This window comes from Mobula birostris, chromosome 16 (genome assembly GCF_030028105.1).
Source record: "Mobula birostris isolate sMobBir1 chromosome 16, sMobBir1.hap1, whole genome shotgun sequence".
Classification (NCBI taxonomy): domain Eukaryota; kingdom Metazoa; phylum Chordata; class Chondrichthyes; order Myliobatiformes; family Myliobatidae; genus Mobula; species Mobula birostris.
The window spans coordinates 51801162-51828532 of record NC_092385.1 but is presented as its reverse complement, the minus strand read 5'-3'; the positions used below and the strand labels follow the sequence as shown (position 1 = coordinate 51828532).

Genomic DNA, 27371 nt, shown 5'->3' with positions numbered 1-27371 from the left:
TAAATATGAGCAGCAGCACTTTGAATGAGTGGGGTGTAGATTGTGAGAGCAGCAATCATACGGCAGAGATAGATATTATTATGGGATAAAAGTAAATAGTTTTAGCACTGGAGAGGAAATGGGGTCAGAAACTCAGTCAGGAGTTTGTGGTGAAGACTGAAACTTAGTGCAATTGATATTCATAATATTCTATTGGGAGAGAGAAATTTCTCATCAGCTACAGTGCGTTCTGAAGATAGCCTGTTGAAGACAGTGGAGTGGGAGGAGGTGATGATATGGAGGAGTCAAAACATATCTTGCATTCATACAGTGCTGTTCATAACTTGTGGCTGTTCCAAATCTCCTTCAGTTCTAAGCAAATACTTCATAGGGACTGGCACGAGCAATTTGTGCACACCAAGCTTCCACACTGTGCAATGTTAGAAAGACAATATATATAGGAAATTATATTAACCAACTGGGGCATTTAGGAGAACTTGTTCATCTTTTAAATTTGTGCATTTGTGCATTTGTAAATTTGAGCAACCACAGAGGATCAATGCAGCTTTGTTACTGCTTCAGCCATGGCTCGACATTTCTGACACTAGTTCCTGTTCATCTGTTGACCCTCTGTTCATTGGCATTTATTAGCTTGGCCTGATGTCCTGGTCTAAAGGGTCTTGGTCTAAAACATCAATTGTTAATTTCTCTCCATAGGTACTGCCTGACCTGCTGAGTTCCTCCAGCACTTCTTGTGTGTTGCTACAAATTTCCAGCATCTGTTGTCTCTCTTCTGTCTATAATTGTCTCCAGTCTGGCATTAACTCAGATATGAAGTTTTCATCTATGTGCTATACTTTTCTATACTACAGCATATAGAGCCACCTGCTTGTATTAATTCCATTATTTTTGGTGTGTTGTCTACATAGAGATGGAATATAGCAAAGGGGTCCATTATTTTTCTTTAATTTAAAGGCTGTTACTTCTTTCCTGTCTGCCAGAAGCTCCAAGTGTATGGATGTGCGTATTAAGTTTGACGTTAATGCAGTGTGTTATTATGTAATTTTGTTTCCAACATTTGCAATTTGTTATACAGTCCACCAAGAATATCTGCTGTAGGGCAGAAAATGGGGAACAACATTCATATAGTGCTATAAGTGTCCCAGTGGAGAGCGAAGTAAGAAATCAAGATACCCTGATTAAGCTTAGAGAAATCCCACCCTTCTATATTTCCATTGGCTATTATGTTAGAGAGAAAAGTCTAAGCTACTGTATAATCAATAGCCTCTCCTTAATCCTTGATCCAATGTTTGAATACTAAGTAAATGCAACCAGTGTTTACTTAATAAATATCAGAGCTTGTAGTGTTCAAAAGCATACTGCAAGATAATACATTACTAAGTGTAACATTCTTGTGGTTGCAGAAAAAATGCATATCCAGTCTGCCAAAAGGCTTTTTCTTTCTTGAAGGTTTAGTAAACATTATATGCCGGGCCCCATGTTCCATTCCCCACACTTAATAAAGTTTTGCACTGCCCTGCCCAGTAAATGTATTTTGTTTTCCTCTGCCTTGTAGCAAGTGAGAAAGCTGGAGGGAAAGAGGATTGTTTGAATATCCTACTCCCCTATTTCTGCATGACTGAATAATCTGAGTGGTTATTAAGTCCACTGTTAGACCTTCCATTTTACGACTTGAGTAAACAGTGGTAAAATCTTTCCTATGGTTCTGATTTCTTACTTCCTGAGTTTAAGTGGAACGATTTAAATGTCTATTAACAATTTCATGATCCGGTAACTTGTAAACGTGTTGAAATATTGTTTTAGTTGATCTACATGGAAATTAATATCCAGTAATAGTGATGTTGGAGGTATAAAAATGTCCAGCTGAACTTCAACAAATGTGGCTGGGATTTTTCTATGTGAATACTTGAAATGCACTTTTCTCAGCAAAACACCATGTAATAGGAAATTCCTGTCCACAGTTGCACAGTTGAGTTTAGTGACTTTCAGTTAACCTCTTGTGATACGTACGTGTGCAAATGGTAGATTTGTATCTAAAACTGACTGACTTCTTTTGTATGCAGGTACTTTGGAGGCACATTTATCAGGCTTGCTATGGACAGCGGTGTGTATATCTCTTGCCATTGTGATCGCCCTTCCAAAACCCCATGGTATCAGAGCTTTGATAGCCTCCACGATTTTGCGCCTTATATTCTCAATTGGCTTGGAACCAACCCTGTATTTGTTGGGAGCATTTAATGTGAGTATTTTATGTGCATAGAATAAAACTGCACTTATACCAGCATTTTATAGATAAATGCACCCTTCTTTTTTTAACACTTTCCTGAAAGCACACAGTATGTCTGGTGAAGTATTTGTATGCCTGCCCTGATCTTGTGCCTTGAATAAGTTTTTTTTTAAATTCAGTCACACTTCCATGAAGGAACCTGAAGAATTTTAGTACATTAGGAGTGTTTTATAATTAAAATGAAAATGGGGAAAAAAACTGCACATGCTGGAAATCTAATATAAAATGGTGGAAAAGCTCAATTGATCACTCTGCATCTGCGGAAAGAGAAATAGTTAAACCAGTTCAAAGTTATTGCTTCTGACTAAGTATCTTCCACTTGAAACATTAATTCCATTTCTCTTCGCTTAGGTGTTCCCTAATCTGTTATTTCCCACAACCTGCCTGTCCAGGTAGACCCATTGTCTCAGCTTGCCCCTGCCCCACCAAACTCATTTCTGCATACCTCATAAGTTCCCTGGCCCCCACTGCTTTATTTTCACCATGGATGTCCAGCCCTGTATACCTCCATCCCCCACCAGGAAGGTCTCAAAGCTCTCCACTTCTTTTTGGATTCCAGACCTAACCAGTTCCCCTCTACCACCACTCTCCTCCATCTAGCGGAATTAGTCCTTACTCTTAACAATTTCTCCTTTGGCTCCTCCCACATCCTCCAAACTAAAGGTGTAGCCATGGGCACCCATATGAGTCCTAGCTATACCTGCCTTTTTGTTGGCTTTGTGGAACAATCTATGTTCCGTGCCTATTCTGGTACCTGTCCCCCTCTTTTCCTTCGCTACATTGAGGACTGCATTGGCGTTGCTTCCTGCATGCATGCAGAGCTCGTTAACTTCATTAAATTTGCCTCCAACTTTCACCCTGCCCTCAAGTTTACCTGGTCCATTTGTGACACCTCCCTCCCCTTTCTTGATCTTTCTGTCTCTATCTCTGGAGACAACTTATAAGACCATAAGACAAAGGAGCAGAAGTAGGCCATTCGGCCCATTGAGTCTGCTCTGCCATTTTTATCATGAGCTGATCCATTTTCTCCTATTTAGTCCCACTCCCCTGCCTTCTCACCATAACCTTTGATGCCCTGGCTACTCAGATACCTATCAATCTCTGCCTTAAATACACCCAATGACTTGGCCTCCACTCCAATTCCATAGATTCACCACCCTCTGACTAAAAAAATTTCTTGGCATTTCTGTTCTGAAAGGGCGCCCTTCAATCCTTAAGTCATGCCCTCTCATACTAGAATCCCCAATAATGGGAAACAACTTTGCCACATCCATTCTGTCCATGCCTTTTAACATTCGAAATGTTTCTATGAGGTCTCCCCTCATGCTTCTAAACTCCAAGGATGTCTACTGATGTCTACTATAAGCCTACAGACTCTCACAGCTACCTGGACTATTCCTCTTCCCACCCTGTCTCTTGCAAAAATGCTATCCCCTTCTCGCAATTCCTCCGTCTCCGCCGCATCTGCTCTCAGGGTGAGGTTTTTCATTCCAGGATGAAGGAGATGTCTTCCTTTTTTAAAAAAAGAGACTTCCCTTCCTCCATCATCAACTCTGCTCTCAAATGCATCTCTCCCATTTCACGCACATCTGCTCTCACCCCATCCTCCTGCCACCCCACTAGGAATAGGGTTCCCCTTGTCCTCACCTACCACCCCACCAGCCTCCAGGTCCAACATATAATTCTCCATAACTTCCGCCACCTCCAACGTGATCCCATCACTAAGCACATCTTTCCCTCCCCCACCCCGCTTTCCGCAGGGATCGCTCCCTACGCGACTCCCTTGCGCATTCATCCCCCCCCCCCCATCCCTTCCTACCGTTCTCCCTCCCGACACTTATTCTTGTAAGCGGAACAAGTGCTACACATGCCCTTACATTTCCTCCCTCACCACCATTCAGGGCCCCAGTCAGTCCTTCCAGGTGAGGCGACACTTCACCTGTGAGTCGGCTGGGGTGATATCCTGCATCCGGTGCTTCTAGTGCGGCCTTTTATATATTGGCGAGACCCGACACAGGCTGGGAGACAGTTTCGCTGAACACCTACGCTCTGCCTGCCAGAGAAAGCAGGATCTCCCAGTGGCCACATATTTTAATTCCATGTCCCATTCCCATTCTGACATGTCTATCCACGGCCTCCTCTACTGTCAAGATGAAGCCACACTCAGGTTGGAGGAACAACACCTTATATTCCGTCTGGGTAGCCTCCAACCTGATGGCCTGAACATTGACTTCCCTAACTTCCGTTAATGCCCCACCTCCCCTTCACACCCCATCCCTTATTTAGTTATATATATTTTTAATACATTTTTATTTAATTTCCCCCCTTCTTTTTCTCTCTCTCTTCCTCCCTCTGTCCTTCTCACTATAACTCCTTGCCTGCTCTCAACCCTCTGGGCTCCCCCCTTTCTCCCCAGGCGTCCCACCCCATGATCCTCTCCCTTCTCCAGCCTGGTATCCCTTTTGCCAATCAACTTTCCAGCTCTTCAATCCACCCCTCCCCTCCTGTCTTCTCCTATCATGTCGGATCTCCCCCTCCCACTTTCAAATCTCTTACTCTTACTATCTCTTATTTCAGTTGGTCCTGACGAAGGGTCCCAGCCCGAAACATCGACTGTACCTCTTCCTATAGATGCTGCCTGGCCTGCTGCGTTCACCAGCACTTTTTGTGTGTGTTGCTTGAATTTCCAGCATCTGCAGATTTCCTTGTGTCTGCATTTCCCACATTTTCTGTTTTTAATATAAATTTGTTCTTGATGTGAAAACTCAGAAGCTGACAGTTTTTAAAACCTTATCACTTATCATTTGTGTGTGAATACCTATCAGGTATTCAAGAGAACACTTCCCTCTGATGATTGGGTAAAGGAATAGATTGTCTCTCAGACCTTGAAACCACATTCCTGAAACAGTTAAGCTTTTCAGGAAAAGAAGTAATAATATTGTTGGAGTTGTACAATTTTAATTAATTTTTTTCTGTGATGATTTAAATTATTTTGCAACTATAGATTTTATTATGCTTCAAATAATATTTGGTGTCTGCATTAATCTGTTGTGAAGTAGGAAAGTATTTCTGCTGTCTTGATGATGCATTTTCTGGAATATTGAGGTACAATTGTTTAAATGAAGATAATTTATGTCCGACCTCCAGTATGGCAAATTAGGAAGAGATCTGGAGACGGTCTTAGCTTTTTTCCTCAAATATCTTCTAGTTTGTGTTAAACTCAAGCACTGGGTGAAAACTGGATTCAGTCACTGATCCACTTGCTGCACCAAAGAATGATCTGTAGAGGAGAAGTTCCAAAGATGTGAGCTAATGGACTAAAGCAGCACTTTACTGTCAACAGCAAAGAAAGAGCTTTCACTTTTCACCCGATTGACAGCAGTTCACAACTTTGCACCGTTTATACGAAAGATTTCCAATACTCTGGGAATTTGCTGACATGGTGTTCCTTAAAAGGCTAAGCAAAGGAAAATTGTGAACCTTTGTATTTCTCTACAAACTGCAAATCTTGAAATTGGAGCATGAAATGCTTTTTTTCATAGACATAAGTTGCACACAAAATAATTTAGCATATTTTTTTAAAACTTATCACTGTTCATTTGTGTGTGAATACCTGTTGGGGTACTTTCACTTGGATTTGTCTCTTTGGCCGTAGCATTGACCATTTACATTTGAATTCCTACCCATTATAAAATTGGTTTCTTGCAGCGTGCCTAGTTTTTATCCACTGTCACCTGTGCACTTTGAAATATTTGCACAGTGCTCAGTTCCACCCTGATTGGCCTATGTTGGAACTGCCATGTGTAACCTCCTACTTGTGCTCAATGGCCATAGATCTCTCCCAGCAGTTGCTTCAGACCACTGCCACCTTCCACCTTTCGCTACATACTCCAGCGTCAGAGATCACCCAGGGACAGAATTCATAGAGGGTTGCCTACAGTGCCTATGAAAAGAATTCACCCCCCCCCCACCGTTGGAAGTTTTCATGTTTTGTTCTTTTACAAAACTGATTCACAGTGGATTCAACTTGTGTTTTTTTTAACATTAATCAACAGAAAAAGACTCGTGCCATAATGAAAACAGATCTCAACAAACTGTTCTAAAATAATTATAAATAAAAATACAAGATAATTGTATTTTGTGCCTTTAGTAAGTATTCACCCCTTTTAATATGACACACCATCACTGGTGCAGCCATTTGGTTTTAGAACTCACATAATTAGTTAAATGGAGAGCTGTTTTTGGAGAACTGTGTACAGTCAAGGTGTTTCAATTGATTGTAGTAAAAATATACCTGCATCTGGAAGGTCCACTGTTGGTGAGTCAGTATCCTGGCAAAGCTACACTGTGAAGACAAAAGAACACTCCAAGCAACTCTGCAAAAAGGTTATTGAAAAGCACAAGTCAGGAAATGATACAAGAAAATTTCCAAGTCATTCAATATCCCTTGGAGTACAGTTAAGTCAATCATCAAGAAAGGGAAAGAATATGGCACATCTGTAAATCTGCCTAGAGCAGGACAACCCCAAAAACTGAGAGACCGTGCAAGAAGGGAACCAGTGAGGGAGGCCACCAAGAGACCTCGGACAGCTCTGGAGGACTTACAAGCTTCAGTGGCTGAGATGGGAGAAACTGCTCATACAACAACTCTTGGCCAGGTGCTTCACCAATCGCAGCTTGATAGGAGAGTGGCAAAGAGAAAGCCACTGTTGGGGGGAGAAAAACTCACATGAAATCTTGGCTAGAGTTTACCGGAAGGCATGTGGGAGACTCTGAAGTCAGCTGGAAGAAGGTTCTATGGTTTGATGAAACCAAAATTGAGCTTTTTTTCTGGCCATCAGATTAAATGCTGTTTTTGTCATTATCCAAACACCGCACATCATCAAAAACACACCACACCATTCCTACCATGAAGCATAGTGGTGGGTCAATCATGCTGTGGGGATGCTTCACTGCAGGAGGCCCTGGAAGGCTTATGAAGGTAGAGGGTAAAATGAATGCTGCAAAATACAGGGGAATCCGGGAGGAAAATCTGTTGCGGTCTGCAAGAGACCTGCGACTTGGGAGAAGATTTGTTTCCCAGCAAGACAATGACCCCAAGCATAAAGCCAAAGCTACACAGGAATGGCTTAAAAAGAACAATGTCCTGGAGTGGCCAAATCAGAGTCCAGACCTCAATCCAATTGAGAATTTGTGGCTGAACTTGATCTCCATGCAATCTGACAGAATTTGAGCAGTTTTGTAAAGAAGAATGGGAAAAACTTGCAGTGCCCAGATGTGGAAAGCTGGTAGAGACATATCCATACAGACTTGAGACTGCAATTGCTGCCAAAGATGAGTATACTAAACACTGACTTGAAGGGGGGTGAATAAGTATGCAATCAATAATTTTGTGTTTAATAATTGTAATAAATTTAGATAAATTTGTAGAAATTTGTTTTCACTTTGACACAAGAGTCTTTTCTGGTGATCAGTGTCAAAAAAGCCAAATTAAATCCACTGTAATTCAATGTTGTAAAACAATAAAACATGAAAACTTCCAAGGAGGGTGAATACTTTTTATAGGCACCGTATACCTCCTTCTATTTCAATGAGAAACTGCTGGCAATTTGGCCAATGGAGCTTCCCCTTCCCAGCAGTGTGGGCAGCCATTCATTGTGTACATGGTACTATAAACATTCCAGTTATTAACTTGGCTTTCTCGTCAGCAAGATGGGTTTCTCCTCCCTCAATGAGCAGCTGGTTTTCTTCATGATCTTTAAATGCCATGTTTCTTGCCTGTATTTTAAATTGCTATAACACTTCCATACATAAGAAGCTGTTTCCTTCCTACTTGTTACAGCACAGAATAAGTCAATTGGCCCAGTAGGTCTGCATTGGCACCCAGAATAGCAATCCCATCAGTCTTATTGCTCCACCTTATTATCTGCGTCCACCAATTCCTATTCATTGTTTTTTCCCACTTACCTGTATTATGATGTAATTTACAGCTGGCAAATTAACCTTAAACTCCAGAAAATGGGAGAAAACTGGAACATCTCGTAGAAATACATCTGTCTCTGAGAAGTGTATGCAGACTCCACACTGACAGCACTCAAGGTCAGGGCTGGACCCGAGCCCCTGGAGTTACTGCCACACTGCCCAAAAGGACCAGCACTGGCCAGAGGGGAGAGTTCCTGGAACTCTGGGGCTTCCCTTTCTGGCTCCAAACTGTGCACCTTCCTCCTGGACTCCTGTTGCAAAGTCTAACCTGTGCAATTTAGGAAATGGCAACATAATTTGTTCATTATTGTCACATCTATTGAGGAACAATGAAAAACATTGTTTTGCATGATCATTTCATCACGTCAGTACATTGTTATTGCTTTCCCTTGTACTATCTCAAAAATATAGTGTATAGTGAATCAGAATCAGGTTTAATATCACTGGCATAAGTCATGAAATTGTTTTGCAGTAGTACATTGTAAAAACATTTATAAATTACAATAAGAAATGTGTACATGTATGCAAATGTATGTGTGTGTATATGTATGTGTATGTATATATGTCTGTGTGTATGTGTGTGTGTATATAAATATATATATATATATATATATATATATATATGTGTGTGTGTGTAGGTGGTGTACGTGTGTTCATTGTTCTTTCAAAAAACTGATGTTGGAGGGGAAGAAGCTGTTCCTAAAATGTTGAGTGTGTGTCTTCAGGTTCCTGTACCACAATGCCCCTCCATATCAGATGGTGATGCAGCCAGTTAGAATGCTCTCCACAGTACATCTGTGGTCTTTGCTGGAGTCTTTGGTAATATATCAAATCTCCTCAAACTTCCAATGAAATATAGCGACTGTTCTGCTTTCTTTATAATTGTATCAATATGTCAGGCTCAGGATCGGTCTTCAGAGGTATTAACACCAAGAACATGAATCTGTTCAGCCTTTCCACTGCTGGTTGCTTGATGAGGATTGTGTGTGTTCCCTGGACTTTCCTTTCTGAAGTCCACAATCAATTCTTTGGTCTTACTGACATTGAGTGCAAGGTTGTTGTTGTTGCAACACTTCAGCTGATTTATCTCACTCCTACACGCTTCTTCATCGCAATCTGAAGCTCTGCCAACAGTAGTTGTGTCATTGGCAAATTTATAGATCCCATTTGAGCTGTACATTGCCCCAGAGTCATGGATGTAGAGAGAGTAGCATGCATCCTTGAGATGCACTAGTATCAACTGCCAGTAAGGAGGAGATGTTATTTCATATCCGCACTGATTTGGTCTCCTGATGAGTAAGTCAAGGATCCAATTGCGGACGGACATACTGAGGCCCAGGTTTTGAAGCTTTTTGATTAGTACTGAGGGGATGATTGTCTTGGACTCTGATTCTGTTGAAATCAATAAACAGCAGCCTGATGTACTTATTGCCATTGCCCAGGAGGTTCAAGGCTAAGTGGAGAGCTGGTGAGATTTCATCCACTGTAGACCTATTGTGCTGATAGACAAATTGCTGTGGGTCCAGGTGCTTGGGCAGGAGTTAAAATGGGCCATGACCAACTTCTCGTAGCACTTTATTGCAGTAGATATGAGTGTAACCGGGCAATAGTCATTGAGGCAGCCCACCCCGCTCTTCTTGGGCACTGGTGTGATTATCATCCTTTTGAGGCAGGTGGGAATTTCTGACTGCAGGATTGAGAGGTTGAAGATGTCCTTGAATACTCACGACAGTTCATTGGCACAAGTTTTCAGTGCTTTACCAGGTACACCATCAGGGCCTGACATCTTTCAAGATGTCCTCTTGAAAGATGTTCTGACATCGGCCTCTGAGATAGAGATCACAGGGTCACCAGATGCTGCAGGTATTTCTACAGGTGTAGTATCTCCCTTTCAAAGCGTGCATGGGAGGTGTTGAGCTCATCTGGGAGAGAAACATCACAGATGTTCCTGATGTTAGGTTTCACTTTGAGGAGGTCGTGGTGTGCAAACTCTGCCAGAGCTGATGTGCATCTGACTCTGCCTCTAACGTCAGTCGGAATTGCTATCTTGCTCTTAAAATAGCCTTCCATAGGTTATACCTGAACAGCTTGTGTAGTTCTGGATCACCAACCTTGAATGCCACAGATCAACAGACTACAGAACCAAATCTCATGGTTCATCTGTGGCTTTTGGTTTGGGTAAGTCTGCTGTGTTCTCAAAAGCACACACTCATCCACACAGGTCTTGGTGAAGTTGGTGACAACAGTGGAGTTCCCATTCAGATTTGAAGATGAATTCCTAAATATTGTCCATTCCACTGATTCAAAGCAGTCCTACAAGTGCTCCTTCACCTCCCTTGTCCATACCTTTTGTGGTCTTCACTGGTGCTACAGTCTTCAGTCACTGCCTATATGCCAGAAATAGAAGTACATCCAGGCGACTGGACTTTCCAAAGTGTGGGTGTGGGATGGCACATTAAGCATTCTTGATAGCAGTGTAACAGTGGTCAAGTACTGCAACCTTGCTCTGAAGGTTCAGTTTTATTTTTCAGAACCTGTACATTTGGCTTACTTGCAGCCCAGCATGCATTCTTCGTTTCCTTATTCTTAAAGGGAATCTGCACTCATGACACAAGTCTGTATTTTGGAATCTACCAATTTTGAATATCGATAGATTTTTATAAACCATCTTACAATGATGTTGCTTACTAAAGTACCCATGGTTGTGATTGCATTTCAGCTGTAGTATTCCTAAATGGGAATATTTGACCATTCTCTTTGGAATTACGTGCAGAGTCATCGTTCCGGCGCCATCTTGGTTCAGTGTAAGGTGGCAGATAATATGATGTAAGGCCATGAAGAGTGGATTGTGAGGTCAACAGGGTGCTCCTGTTCCTCGGTCTAAATACAGCACTGTGCAACTGGGTGTTGGACTTCCTAATGAACAGACCTCAGACAGTCGAGAGGGATGGACGGATCTTCAGCTTGCTGCTTGTGAGATTTACTTGTCTCTGTGCTGAACTAAGACTGTGGCCCGAAACTAATGGGCTCCTGGTTCAGCTGTGACTAGGTTCGTGGCTGTGGACTTACTTTCATGAACTTCAGTTCTGAATGCTATTTGCTTACCCTTATTGTTTGCGAGACTTATTTATCTTTCTGCACACTAGTTGTTTGATGGTCTTTCTTCATGGACTCTAATTGGTTTCTTTGCTTTGTGGTTTGCTGTAAGGAGGTGAATCTCAAGGTTATCTATAGTATACACACATTGATAATAAATGTACTTTGAACTGCTCCTTCTTCCCCAGTATACTCAACATAGGTGGCCCCCAGGGCTGTGCGCTGAACCCATTGCTATACATTCAGTTCAAACGCCTGAGTAATCACATTGTCAAATTCGTCAATGACCATGCTCTGTTCTGTCCAGTGCATGTCATAATTACTAAAGTGTCTGTTCACAAAGGCTTGCTGGTAAGATATATTCTTGAGTCTGAGTGGACTTGGATTCAAAGAACTGTTAATAATTTAATGATGCAGTGACTTCTCAGCATGTTGAAGTGTTGTTTTAGTTGTTATACATTAAAATTAATATCCAGGTACGTTGAAGTTGGAAGTACAAGGATGTCCAACTGAGCTTGAACAAATGAGGATGGGAGTTTCCTCTGTGAATTCTTGAAAACTCCACTTGACAGCGCCTGAGATCAGGATTGAATCTAGATCACTGACACCATGGAGTAGCTGTATTACCCACACCACTGTGCTTCCCAGCTGGACATAGGACATTACAACACAGCGCTGGACATAGGACATTACAACACGGCATAAGCCCTTTGGTCCACGATGTTGTGCTGACTTTAAACTTACTCTAACATCAGATAACACTTCCCTCCTACGTAGCCTTCCATTTTTCTATCATCAATGTGCCTATCTAAGAGTCCCTTAAATGTCCCTTATGTATTTGCCTCTGACAGGGTATTCCATGCACCCACCATTCTACATTTTTAAAAAATCATCTTGCCTCTGACATTCCCCCACTATACTTTCCTCCAGTCAACTTTACTGAGAAAATGTCTAGATAATTTGTTCATTACTGTCACATGTATCAAGGTACATGTTACATAATAATTAAATTATGCCCCTTCGTAATATGGTAATCACCCCTCGTAATGTCTTTGGCTATGCACTCAATCTTTGCCTCTTATCATCTTGTACACCTTCATCAATTCACCTCTCATCCTCCTTTGCCCCAGAGAGAAAAGCCTTTGCTCGCTCAACCTATCCTCATAAAATGTGCTCCCTGATCCTGGCAGCATCCTGGTGAATCTCCTCTGCACCCTTTCTAAAGTTTTCGCATCCTTCCTATAATGAGGTGGCCAAAACTGCACACAATATTCCAAGTGTGGTCTAACCAAGCTTTTATAGAGCTGCGACATTACCTCGCGGCTCTTGAATTCAGTCCTCCAACTATTGAAGTTCAACACACCACGTACCTTCTTAACAATCCTATCAACTTGCACAACAACTTTGAGAGAACTATGGAGGTGAACGTCAAGGTCATGCTCCATAGCAAATAGGTGACTACAGCACTGATTAGATGCATTGAGAAGCATTCTGACAGAATAAGGTAGAATTTCCTGGCGTTATTACCTCTTGCATTCTTTCCACCAAGGTAAGAAACTTATTCAGGTAGCGATGCTTCACAGTCTTTGCCTCACATAAAGACTATCAAACACAGCCACACATCAGAAGAAAAATTCACTGTAATTCATCCTTGGCTGCATTCTTCACACTTTTTGGGAAAAGGATCATTTAGTTTCCTCTCTGTCTCCCTCTCCCAGGCATTTGAAAACATAAGTTGGACTGTAGGGTCAGAGCAGTCCAGACTTGTAAGGCCAAAGACAAGTTGCCAGGTGAATACAATGTAAATTGGCAGAGCGTGCTAAGTAAATCACGTATGTAAAACTATCCATGCGCTAAGCACTGTTCTTTGAGCCAGGAAATGATTAGCATCTATGTCTCGGCTACATGATTCCAGCTACGCAGATCTGGGCTCACACCTGACCTGCAGAACAGTAGCTAGCTGAGAGATGTAAACTCCTCCTTGGGCAGTGAACTGTTGGAAGAATTTGCAATTTAAATTGTGTTCGTTCTAGGGATCTTAATTTTATAAACTCAGCTGCTTGAGATATCATAAATGAAAGTGGGATTCATCATAATCTCATGAGCAGGAGCAAATTGTTTTTTTTCTTTAAGACATAATAAAGAAAATTTATATTATGTCATGGCTGCATCATGGAAAGAATTCTGATTAGATTTTTTTTTAATTGAATGTTTTGTGTTTTTTTGAAGCACTATCAAGGTTATCAGCCAGAGTGTTTTGTGGCTTATGTGCAAGTATTACATTGAGGAGAAAAATCTAAGATGATGATACTCAAAGGTGGAAAAATAGAGAAAGCAGCTAACTGGGAAATCTCCTCTGCACCCTCTCTAAAGCTTCCACATTCTTTCTATAATGAGGCGACCAGAACTGAGCACAATACTCCAAGTGTGATCTAACCAGAGTTTTGTAGAACTGCATCATTAACTTGTGACTCTTCAACTCAATCCCACAACTATGTGTCTTCTTAACCACCCTATGAACTTGCACAAGAACCTTGAGGGACCTTTGGACATGGACCTCAAGATCCCTCTGTTCTTCCACACTGCTAAGAATCTTGCCATTAACCCTGTACTCTGTCTTCAAATTCAAATGTATCACTTCTCATTTTTCCTGATTGAACTCCATCTGCCACTTCTCAGCCCAGCTCTGCATCCTATCAATGTGCCGTTTAACCTACAGCAACCTTCTACACTATTGGGAACACCACCAACCTTTGTGTCATCTGCAAAATTACTAACTTACTCTTCCATATCCTCATTCAAGTCATTTATATAAAAAAAATACAAAGAGCACATGTCATAGACCAGATCCTTGAGGAACACCACTGGTCACTGACTTCCAGGCAGAATACACTCCATCTACTAATACCTTCTGCCTGTGTAGATAAGCCAGCTATGTATCCACAGACCAATTTCCTTGGATATTCTGAATGAGCCTACTGTGGGGAACCTTGTCAAATGCCTCACTAAAATCCATATACAGTACACCATATGAACTGCTCTACCTTCATCAATTTGTTGTGTCACTTCCTCAAAGAATTCAAACAGGCTCGTGAAGCAAGACCTGCTCCCCTCATGATGATTCTCCCTAATCGGGCTATGCTTCTCCAAATTCTTTTAAATCCGGTTTGTAAGAATCCTCTCCAATAGTTTGCCCATAATAAAGCAAGACTTGCTGCTCTATAATTTCTAGGATTATCCCTACCTTTCTTGAGCAAAGGAATAATGTTTGCTACCCTCCAGTTTTCTAGTAGTGATACTGTAGCTTGTGAAGACACAAAGGTCATTGCCAAAATGTGCAGCAATGTCTTCCCTCTCTTCCCATAGTAACCCGGGGTATATCCTATCCAGCCCCAGGAATTTATCTATCCTCATGTTTCTTTAAAGTTCCAGTACATGCTCTTCCATGACATGTTCTAGCATATTAGCTTATCCTCTTATTCATCTAGGTTCTCCTTACTGGTGAATACTGAAGCAAAGTATTCATTAAGGATCTCTCCTACTTTTGCTGCCTCCAGGTGTGTGTTTCCTCTTTTATTCCTGATCAGTCCTACCCTCACTCTAGTCATCCTGTCCCTCATGTATGTGTAAAATGCCTTGGGATTTTCCTTCTTCTTACTCACCAAGGCCTTCTCACTTCTGACTTTCCTGAGTCCTTTCTTAAAATGTTGCTCTCTAAAACTTACTGTAAATACAGCTCCTCTTTCCTCTTGATAAAATGTTCCACATTTTGTGTCAACCATGGTTCCTTCACCCTACCAACCTTCACCTGACTCGTGAAGACAAACCTATCTAGAACGCAATGGAAGTGCTCCCTAAACAGCTTCTACATTTCTGTAGTGCATTTCCTTGAGTACATGTGTTCCCAATTTACACTCCCAAGATCTTGCCTAATAGCATCATAATTTCCTCTCCCCCGATTAAATGCTTTTCCAGAGCATCTGCTCCTATCCTTATCCAAGGCTATACTAAAGGTCAAGGAGTTCTAGTCATTGTCTGGGAAATGCATTAGATCCAGTATGGCCTCTCCTCCAGGAATCCTTCCTGGTTATCTTAATTCTACCCCCATCTAAATCTTTTGCACTAATGAGTTGCCATCAATGTTAGGAAGTTGAAGTCACACATGACAAACAACGCTGTTATTTCTGCACTTTTCCAAAATCCATCTCCAGATCTATTCCTCGGTATCTCGGTGCCTAGTGGATGTGGTCTATAGAATACTCCCAGTAGAGTGCTTGCTCCCTTCCGGTTTCTGACTTTTACCCACATGACAGTAGGCAATCGTTCCACAATGCCCTTCCTTTCAGCAGCTGTGATACTATTCCTGATTAGCAATACCACTCGCTCACTTTTTTACCTCCCTTCCTGCCCGTTTTGAAACATCTAAATCCCAGACCATCCAGCCACCATTCCTGCCCTTGTGACAGCCAGGTCTCTCTCTATTGGTCACAATGTCGTAGTTCCATCTACTGCTCCATGCTGTTAAGTTTATCACTTGTGTTCTTGATACTTCTTGCATTAAAATAGACTCCTATCAACTCATCTAATTGACTGCAATTATGCCCTATCCACTGCCTAGCCTTCCGCACAGTCTATGTACAGGACGTATCTACCTTAACCCCAACTATCCCCATGGTTCTCATCCCCCATAAACCTAGCTAAAACCCATTTGGGAAGTGGAATTTTTCTGCATTTCCAGTGCAGGCGTTAGATGCCATCTCTGAGCACAAGATAGAAAAACAATATTTTGAAAGCTGAACTGATGCTCAGAACCATCCATTTTAACTTTATTTTCTTCTTTTACAGCAAAGGAATTTCAACATTTTGTTTGGAGGGGTTGTGAATGTGGCCTGATTGGGATGGATAGAAGAAAAAAAGTTAAAAATGCTAGTTTCGAATGAATCCCTCTAAATTTTAACTGATTTCCTTTGCTCCACCCCAGATGTTAAAGGCATTTTTGCTCGGGAACTAAGTGTGTCCTAGAATCTTGAAGATTGCAGAAGAGAGGAAACGGTTCAGCCCAACACCTCTGTACCTGGCAGACGTTCCAAGATTTTTTTTCCACTGAACACTTGTGTTCTGTATTATGGGGACTTTATTAGTAGTAATTATGTGAAATAATTTATAAGCTGTGGTATGTTCTGGAAGTAATGAATGCAAACTGCTAATCTCAAGGTACATCCTTTAGGGCCACTAGGTTTCCAAGCACCTTAAGAACCCCACAGCATAACTGTTTCAAAAACCTGCAGCCAAAAAGGCTTTGGCACCAGCTGGGGGAAAAATGAAATGACATGATTAGGAACAGATTGTGAATGCATTCCCTGGAGTTGAGGGATAAAATAGCTCCTCGTTAGTTCACCAAGGTTTCCACCGCATAAGGGTATAAGATAATGCCAGATTAAACACTGGAGACTTGCACCTATTTATTTTTTTAAGGATGAGTTTGTGTCTGGTCAGAGCTCAGCCATATTAAACTTCAAAATCTCCATGTGCTCATGAATAAGTTAGAGCAGTGTTGTGTAACAGAGATCTTTTCCTTTTTTAAACTGCACAAAAACCAAGTAACAGAACTAGACCTTTTTTTTTTGCAGTTTTTCCCAACTACTGAATAAATTGATGGTGCTTCATAACTTTCAAAATTAGCTACTGATACCATTGAAACAGTTGCTGGAAATCTGAAGCAACATACAAAGTGCTGCAGGAACTCAGCAGGTCAGACAGTGTCTATGGAGGGGGATAAACAGTTGACATTTCGGACACAGACCCTTCATTGGGACTGATAAAGAACTGATCACTTGTACCATTAGCCCTTTGATCATTTATTCCTTCCTGCTGTATCACTGGTCCCATCCTTTTACTACTTCCTGGTCCTGTAATTCATTTAAAAACTATCCTAACATTTTGAAGTTTGAAATAGAGACCATAAAGCTGAACTATTGAACATGCTTCCAGAGTACTTTATGAAATATTAAGACCGTCTCACAAACCTTGTCAAATGCCATCCTATTTGGGGTTTCCAAGAGTCACGAGGGCATAGGCAGGGTAAATGCACCTAGTTGTTTTTCCTAGTGTTGGGGAATCTAGAATTAGAAGCCATTGATTCAAAGTGGAAGGGGTATGATTTAATAGGAACCCAAGGGGCAACTTTTTCCATCCAGCAGGTGGTATGTGGAATGAACTTCCAGAAGAAGTGCTTAAGGCAAATACATAATCAACATTTGAAAGTTATTTAGACAGGTACATGGATAGGAAAGATTTTAGGATGATGTGGACGAAATGCAGCAGATTTGAGTAGCTTACATGGGCATCTTTGGCTGCCTGGACTTCTTGGATCAAAGGGCATGTTTCTGTGCTCCATGGCTTTATAAAGACCAATCAAGCCACTGCTCAAAGCATACAGTCATTAAACCAAAGATTTTTAAGCTATAGATTTTTTTGTTGCTGATTAGTTTCAGAATTATTGAAGGGTGTGGGGTGGGGGGAGGGTTGTGAAGGGAGTTTGAATAACAATAAAGAAACCCTAATCCAGTTTCCATTTGGCATCAGAAGATGGCAGACTATTGACTAATGAGAAGTTGTAGGGAGGTTGGGAAGATGATGCTGCAGTGCACAGCAACTGGAGACAGGCTGACGATTAAGTCTTCTGGAATAAGTCCCTTCACAATTGGCAGAGCCAGGCCAGCTGAGCCTTTCCAACATTGTGTTTTCATTTGACTAAATTAAATCTGGTCAACATCAGAACCTTAGAACCACAGTAGCAAAAAGAAACCAACAGCTTTACAAGAACTGACACCAATTCAAAGCCGCCTCCTCCCCCGCAAAAATATCTGGCTGCGTGCTAAGGGTCCTTGATATACACCAGGCAGCCATAAAGTTGGATTAGAAGGTTGCTAGCCAATTATTTTACACGCAGCAGCCCTTCAGTTTTATTGATTTAAAAAATAAATTGCATCTTCTGAAAGCCTCAGAGTGCAGCTTTCCCAGTGCAGTATTTGTTTTCCAAAGGTTCCTGATGACTGGATGAGGGGCAGGATGGGATGATGTGGTGGTGGGGGGGGAAAGAGTTGTGCGCACTCACAACACTGAGCTCCATTTGTCACATTTCCAGCATTTAGTCTTAACTGTTAGTGCACATGAAAGGAAGTGACATTTGCACTAGTTACAAAAAAAGAAGCATTCCCTCTGCCATTTGAATTTCACTTACCACAGCTTGTGCCAGTGCTTGGATTTTAAAAAAATCAACTGCAGAGCAGACTAGAGTTTTAAATAATCTCCTGCTTTCAAAAGTTTGTCTAATTATTAAGGGTTATCAAATATTAAATAAAATGTTAATAGTTTAAAAAAAACAAAATGCCAGCAGTCACTTAGAAGGCTAAGTAGTATCTGCAGCGAGAGAAATGAAATCAATATTTCAAGGTATGGTCTTCTGCCCTGATAAAATGTTACCCCCATTGACCATGGGTCCATTGTAACAATGGACTTCATCCACTAACATGAGAAATGCACTCCCCATGTTCTCTTTTGCCTCCAGTGCTCTCAGGGAGAATGTTCGGTTGAAGGTTAGTGTTCTGGTCGGTAAATTTTGTTTACCACTTTGAGGAAATATTCTTGGGGCTTGGTTTTCATCAGACCAATCAGGGTATCACTTCCTGAAAAGTCACCTCCAATCAGAAAGTCATTACCTATGAAGCAGCCAGGTACACTTTTCTACCTCTCTCAGTTCACATTTGGTACTCTTCTTCACAACCCTTCAGGTCCATCTTGGTGGTTTGCATCATTCACTTGGGGCTGTTGGCTTTTGAGAACATTTGCGTCTTGAAGGTGTGGGACTACCATCAGCCCAATCCCCTTTCTTTCTCCCTCTACCATGGGGAGATACCACAACTGTTGTTGGAATCAACATAAATCAGGTCAATTTTACCATCCAGTGCCTAACCTGAGCATCTCCAGTATTTTCTGTCACTTTCACAATTGGTTATTTTGATGTGGTGCAAGACTTAAGTAGTGCAGTCTGCTGCAGGTGCACAGATCTGGAGAAATTTAAATAGATCCTAATTTATAATGTGCGAAGAATTTCTAAATGCAGGAACTGGTACATGTGTGGGATGAACAATTGAGAAGCAGCCTAAGTGCATACACCATAAAGGTGGCTGTTGGTAGCTTACTGAGTGCTACTGGTTATTGGTGCATGATGCCAATACAATTCATGAACTGAAGGCTATTCTATCCATCATGTCCAATCCAATCAAAACAAAGTCTTTCCAATCTAATCCCACCTGTCATTGGGATTATAACCCTTTAGATTTTTGTTTTTCAGATATACGTACAAGTACTCTTTAAATATGATGCCTGCTCTTGTCTTTACCTCTCTTTTTTACACAACTTCTAAATTTCCACCACCCTCTGGTGGAAAAAGTTTTCTTCATCTTCCCTCTTATCCTTTCATTAATTTTCATTAAATCTCTACTCTCCTCGCTACAGTTGGGCCCTGAGGCTTTTGTGATTCCTAGGTTCTTCAGAAGTTATTAAGAATAGAACTTACTGCTTACGATTGTTTTATTATACATTACGAGAGCGGAAAATAAGCAAGGAAGTGAAGCCGCAAGAACAAAGAAAAGGTTGAAGGGAAAAGTAGTCTCATACTCGGAGAAGAGATAACAAAAATTCCAGTGGTAGCTATTAACGTATAAAATAGCCAGATTCAAGTGACGTGACACCTACTACAGAAAACTGAGAAGCTTCTGAAAAAACACAGAAGCAACTGTACCATAATTACTGGAAAATTCACTGAACAGTTACATGTATATCAGTGATTATATAAAAAATACAAGCAATGATAGGAAAGCTAAACTACAAGAAGCATAACAGTTCTACACCCATGCCAAGGGAACTAGACCTGAAGTTTCTTATTCACTGTCTAGTCTCATCAAATGCTCAATTAAGTCTCCATTCAGCTGCCTCTAGTCAAATGAATATGACACTTGTGTATCCAAACTTTCCATAGAGCTACACATTTTCTTGACCTTGCAACTCCTTTGTAAATCTCCTCTTCACTCTCTTGGATGCAATGACATTCTTCCTGTACTGTGACCAAAACTGTATGGAGTTTCGAAATGTGGCCCAACCAGTGTCTGCCCTGTACCTCGATTAAAAAGGCGAGCATCCTTCGTGCATTGTTCACCTTCCCTGCCATATTTAAATACTTGACAATATACACTTCAAGGACCCTTTGATCCTCCACTCTACCCGATATCCTGCCACAAACTGACTGCAGCAACAGCCAAGTGAAATAATTTAAGAATTCTAATGTCTGATGATAGAAATAAGATTTTTTCAGTACTGGAGAAGTGCAAAACAGCTTATAATGGTGCACCAAAAATTAATGTGATGCAACTATAGTAAAGCTCTGGTTATCTCCTATCGTAATGAGAAAGTACCAATGATTCATTATTTGGCTCATTGGGTGCTGACCACATGTTCCCTTTAACATAGTGGAATCTTGGTTCCCACTTCAGCATGCACTAGATGGACCAATGACTCACCTTAAATTCATCAGGATCTATTAGAAAATTTGTTATGCTATCGCTTAACATTTTTTCTTTTTTTAAGAAAATGGTGAATTACAAGTGTGTTGGGGTGTACATAAAGAAGGCTGTGTGATGGTGTAGTGGTTAGCACAATGCTATTAGAGTGCTAGTGACCCAGGTTCAATTCCTGCTGCTTGTCTGTAAGGTGTCTGCTTGTCCTTCCCATGACCATGTAGATTTCCTCCGGGCATTCTGGATTCCTCCTACATTCCAAAGAAGTACAAGTTAGCAGGTTAATTGGTCATATGGGTGTAATTGGGCAGTGTGGGTTGAAGGATCTGTTACAGTGCTGCATCTCCAAATAAAATAAAATAATAGAAACATAGAAAACCTACAGCACAATACAGGCCCTTTGGCCCACAAAGCTGTGCTGAACAGGTACTTGCTTTAGAAATTACCTAGGGTTACCCATAGCCCTCTATTTTCTAAGCTCCATGTGCTTATCCAGAAGCCCCTTAAAAGACCCTATTGTATCCACCACCACCATCACTGGCAGCCCATTCCACGCACTCACCACTCTGCATATAAAGACTTAACCCTAACATCCCCTCTGTACCTACTTCCAAGCACCTTAAAACTGAATATGGGGAAGAGTCGTGACTGTTGTCTTTTAAATTATGAAGGATTTCTATAAGTAACTGGAGACAAATTATTTCCACTTGCGCATGAGCTGCAGATTAATTGGTAATAAATTGGTGCTAACCGCGAATAGATCGATTCAATAATCTCGGAGGCATTTCTTTGTTGTGGTTAAATTTTCACTTGCATGGGGTAGCTGATACATTTAAGGAAAGACGATGCACATATGAAGGAATTACAAGTTTGTGGAAGCACTGGGTTGAGGAGTAACTCGATCATAGAACTTTAGCATCAGAATAGGACAGGTGAGCTAAATGTTTCTTTGGTCTTGTGCATGAGCGATACATTGACTGTTGAGTCCAAATGGAACAAAACTAAATAAAATATTATCTTGTTTCTGGAGCCAGATGGTCTTCAGGATAGTTTGCTCCTAATGATTAACTTTTATTGAGAATAGATAATTCTACAAACAGTCCTATGATCTTCTTTAAAAAAAAGACGAATAAATGTTTTGTGAACTTGGTTTATAAACTAAAATGATTAGCTTAGATTTATGTGTCATATGGTGTTGGACCGTGGCCAAGTGGTTAAGGCGTTGGTCTAGTGATCTGAAGGTCGCTAGTTTGAGCCTCAGCTGAGGCAGCATGTTGTGTCCTTGAGCAAGGCACTTAACCACACATTGCTCTGCGACAACACTGGTGCCAAGCTGTATCGGCCCTAGTGCCCTTCCCTTGGATAACATCGGTGGCGTGGAGAGGGGAGACTTGCAGCATGGGCAGCTACCGGTCTTCCATACAACCTTGCCCAGGCCTACGCCCTGGAAACCTTCTAAGGTACAAATCCATGGTCTCACGAGACTACAGATTAAAAAGGATTATTAATTATTGTAATTGTTTGTTAATCATACAAGGTGCGTCTGTTTGCAGCAGTTACTGTACAGCTAATGCATTTCAACACTTAGGGCAGTATTTAGTAATTTGATATCTCCTGATAGACCATGGCTGATCAATGATTTTTATGCTTCTTCACAGGTTGGTAATAAAGTAATATTCCTGACGAGCTTTGTGGGAAACAGAGGTACTTTCACAAAAGGGTACATGGCTATGGTCCTGGATGTGGAGTTTCTTTATCATCTAGTATACACACTAATATCTGTCATGGGACTCTTTGCCCATGAATTCTTCTACAGTCTGCTGGTATGTATTTGGAGAGATTCATTCATGCGATTTCTGCTTTAAATAAAACTCTCAGATGTTTTTTGTGGCAGGAATTTATCCTATGGCCATAGTGAGCTACAAACTTGGGTGGAATGGAAGAACTGAGAACTTTTTTACTCGGATATTTGGAAAATCGTGGGTCCTTCTCCAGTGTAACTGGTTTCAGTTTGTATTGTCATCTGGAATTGATCAGAATGAAAGGATGCTCTTCTGCACACTTTCTTTTCAGGTTTTCAAAAAAATTCCAAAAATAAAAGTTCTAAGAGAGTTGGGAGTCCTTGTGCAGGATTCCCTAAACATTAGCTTGCAGGTTGAGTCAGTGGTAAGGAAGGCAAATGCAGTGTTAGCAATCATTTCGAGAGGACTAGAATATAAGAGTGACGATGTAATGCTACGGCTTTTTAAGGCAATGGTCAGATCACATGGAGTGGTATGAGTAGTTCAGGGTCAGTTATTTAAGAAAAAAATACACTGGCATTGGAGAGGATTCAGAGGAGATTCACAAGAATGATACTGTGAACAAAAGGGTTGACATATGAAGAGAGTTTGGCTCTGGGCCAGTACTTGCTGGAGCTTAGAAGAATGAGGGGGAATGTCACTAAAAGCTATCGTATTGAAAAGCCTAGATAGAGTGGATATGGAGAGGATGTTCCCTATAGTGATTGTCTACAACTAGAAGGCACAGGCTCAGAATAGAAGACAGTCCCTTTAGACTAGAGATGAAGAAAAATTTCTTTAGCAAGAGAGTGGTTACTTTGTAGAATTCATTGCCAATGGCAGCTGTGGAAGCCACCTCAATGAGTATATTTAAAATGGAAGTTGATAGCTTCATTAGTTAGTATCAAAGGTTATGGGAAGAAGGCACTAGAATAGGGTTGAGAGGGATAATAAATCAGCTGTGATGGAATGGGGGAGCAAACTCGATGGGATGAATGGCCTAACCCTGCTTCTATGTCTTATGTTCTTCAGACCTTACAGATTCCTAAGTACCTTCTCCTTAGTAATAGCAACTACTCTCATTTCTGCCCCTGACACTCTTGAATTTGTGGCATATTGCTGGTGTCTTTCACAGTGAAGACTAATGCAAAATATTAATTCATTTTGTCTGCCATTTCTTTGTCCCTCTTTACTGCCGCTCCAGCGTCATTTTATAGTGGTTCAATATTCACTCTCGCCTTTCTTTTATTTCTTGTATATCTAAGAAAACTTTAGGGATCCTCTTTTATATTATTAACTAACTTACCTTGATATTTTATCTTTTCTCTCCTTATGACTTTTGGTTTTTATAAGCTTCCCAATCCTCCTTTCCACTAATTTTGCTATATTATATGCCCTCTCTTTTGCTTTTATGCTGTTTTTCCTTCTTTTGTCAACAGCAGTTGCCTCATCCTCCCACTGGAATACTACTTCTTCTTTGGGATGTATCTATGTGTGCCTTCTGGATTGCTCCCAGAAACTGCAGTTATTGCTGTTCCTCCATCATCCTTGCTCATCTCCCCTTCCAATCAACTTTGGCCAGCTCCTCTCTCATGCCTCTATAATTCCTTTTACTCCACTGTAATACTGATACATCTGACTTCAGTTTCTTCTCAAATTGCAGGGTGAATTCTATCGTATTATAATCACTGTTGCCTCAGGGCTCCTTTGCCTTAAGCTCCCTAACCAAATCTGTTTCATTAAACGAAACCCAATCCAGAATTGCCTCTCCCTTAGTGGTTTCAACCACAAGATGCTCTAAAAACCCATCTCAAAGGCATTCTACACATTTCCTCTTTTGGGATCTATCTCAAACCCGAGTTTCCCAATCTACCTACATATTGAAGTTCCCAATGACTATTGTAACATTGCCCTTTTTACATGCCTTTTCTATCTCCCGTTGTAATTTGTATCCAAATCTTGGCTAATATTTGGAGGCCTGTATATAACTCCCATCTGTGTCTTTTTCCTCTTGAGTTTCTTAACTCTACCCACAAGGATTTTACATCTTCCAAGCCTATGACACCTCTTTCTAAGGATTTGATTTAATTTTTTACCAACAGATCCACCCAACCCCTCCCTGTCCTTTGGTTGCAATGTTAAGCTCCTAACTATGATCTTCTTTTGGCCACTATCCAGTGATACCCACAACATCATACCTGCCAATCTCTAATTGTGCTACAAGATTTTCTACCTTATTCCATATACTGTGTACATTTAAATATAACACCATCAGTCCTGTATTTGTCACCCTTTATGATTTTTGCCCCATTACACTTCAACTAATCCCACTAAATGCAATTTTGTCCTATAATCTGCCTGTCCTTCCTCACAATCTCACTTCACACTGCATCGACTTGTATACAAACAGCCCCATCCTCTGCCCTATCACTCTGATTCCCATCCCCTGCCACATTAGTTTAAGTCGGCCCCAACAGCTCCAGCAAACCAGCCCATAAGGATATTAGCCCCGCCCCCCCCCCCCCCCGGGTTGAGGTGCAAACTGTCTTTTTTGTACATGTCATGTCTTCCCCAGAAGAGGTCCCAATGATCCAGAAATCTGAAACATTGCCCCTTGCACCACTTCCTCAGCCTCTCATTCATCTGTACTTTCATCGTATTCCTGCCCTGACTAGCATGTGCTACTGGGAGTAATCCATAGATTACTACCTTGGAGGTCCTGCTCTTCAGCCTCTTCCCTAACTCCCTGTAGTCACTGCACAGGACCTCTTCCCCTTTTCTACCTATGTCATTGGTGCCGATGTGCATCATGATCTCTGGCTGCTCACCCTCCCTCTTGAGAATCTTCTGCTGTCACTGTGAGACATCCTGGATCCTTGCCAGTATACCATCCTCGCTTCTCTTTCGCAGCCACAGAATCTCCTGTCCATCCCCCTAACTATCACATCTCCTATCACTACTGCTCTGTCTAACTTTACCACTCCCTGCCGAGCCTCAGAGCCAACTGCAGTGCTGCTGGCCTGGATGGTGCTGCTGTGTCCTGATAGGCCACTCCATGCAGCAGTATCCAAAGTAGCCTATCAGGACACAAGTATACTTGTTGCTGAGGGGAATGGATACAGGGGAACCCTGCAGTGACTGCTTACTATCCTTCCTCCTCCTGGTGGTCACCCATCTACCATCTGAAGCTTGCATGCTAAGTGTGATCACCTCAGTAGAAGTCTCTTCTTTAAGGTTTTCAGCCCTTTTGGTTACCTGTCCACCTCCCTAATAATTGGGCACCCTATTGATTAGTCCTTTCTGCTTTCACCTTTTTCCCCACTGAGCCTCAGTGCTAGTCTTGGTGCACCCCTGGCGGCTGCAGCCTTCTACTGAACTGTTGTTCCCGCCCTCCTCATCTCTTCCCCCAAATAGTATCTGAAACATATTCTTCTTTTGAAGGGAATTGGGCACAGGGGAGTCCTGCACTACTTGTCTACTCCCTTTTCCTTTCCTGGCAGTCACCGGGCTGCTTTTTGCCTGCAATTTAGTTGTGACCAACTTGCTAAAACCCATCTTTAAAGCTCTCAGCAGCATCTAGGAGTGTGTCCAGATATTTTCATGTGGTCAGTCAGCAGATGCAGCTGGACGTGCTTCCCACAGGTGCAGCCTCCAGGTACTCAGGAAGTCTCCCCGATCTGCCACATCCTAACCTGGATCCTAGCCAGCACCACCACCGTGATTTCGGTATCACACCCACAGAATCTCCTGTCTGTCCCCCTAACCTCCGGCAGAATGTTCTAAGACTATAACAAGAACTCTATCCGTGTTTCTGTTGCCAAAGGCAAATCCTGGCCCAGTCTCTCAATGACCACGCTACCAGAGTCTGCTTTCCTTTCTATTGGCTGACGTGTCTCACAAATAACCAGTAAGAAATGTTTTCCCAAAGAGCTATATTAGCCAATCAGAAAAGTTTTTTTTTAAGCTTGCCGCTACTGTTCCACCTCCTGCCTCTCAGGACATCAATGAGTGCAAATTAGTCATATCTCCTCTGAGATTCCTGTTCCGCTGCCCGCCTCAAAACCTCAAAGTGAACTCAGTTATTGCTGCTCTTTAAGCTTTCCACTGCTGCTCGGCCTCCTGCCTGTCGGGACCTTAAGTTTAGAAGAATGAGAGGAGATCTCTGAACAAATACAAAATTCCAATGGGGCTTGGCTGGCAAGATGTAAGGAAAATAATGTTCCCTCTGGCTGGGCATGGGAGGGAGGTAGTGTCTATTGCCAGAGGATCACAGTCTCAGAATACATGATAAAATGTGTAGGACTGAGATGTGGATCAACTTCATTCGGAGCGCTGAATCTGTAGAATTCTCTACCACAGAAGGCATTGGAGGCTAAGTCTCCAAATGTACTTAACAAGAAGATTGGTTTCCATAAACAAAAATGCATGAAGGGATATGGGCAGGAAGATGGTATCGAGTCAGAAGATCAACTATGATCATATTGAATGGTGAGGTCAAATAGCTTATTCCATTCCTAATTTTAAGCTTTATCTCTATCTTTCCCAAATAGCTATCCCAAGTGATTTTCATATTTCTTGCCTCATGCAGCAAATGTGTACAATTTAAATTGGTTAGGAGAAAGGGAACAAACAAAATGCAAGCAATTG

General features: G+C 41.6%; 1 protein-coding gene across 9 annotated transcripts in view; it reads left to right on the top strand.

Annotated features, from left to right (window-relative positions):
• Positions 1–27371, top strand: part of itpr1b (inositol 1,4,5-trisphosphate receptor, type 1b) — a 542905-nt gene that overhangs the window by 405549 nt on the left and 109985 nt on the right. For all 9 annotated transcript variants that reach the window (XM_072280628.1, XM_072280634.1, XM_072280631.1 and 6 more), the window contains 2 exons: positions 2064–2239; positions 22602–22766. In XM_072280628.1, coding sequence (XP_072136729.1) covers positions 2064–2239; positions 22602–22766 — 341 coding nt within the window. The remainder of the gene's footprint in view (positions 1–2063; positions 2240–22601; positions 22767–27371) is intronic.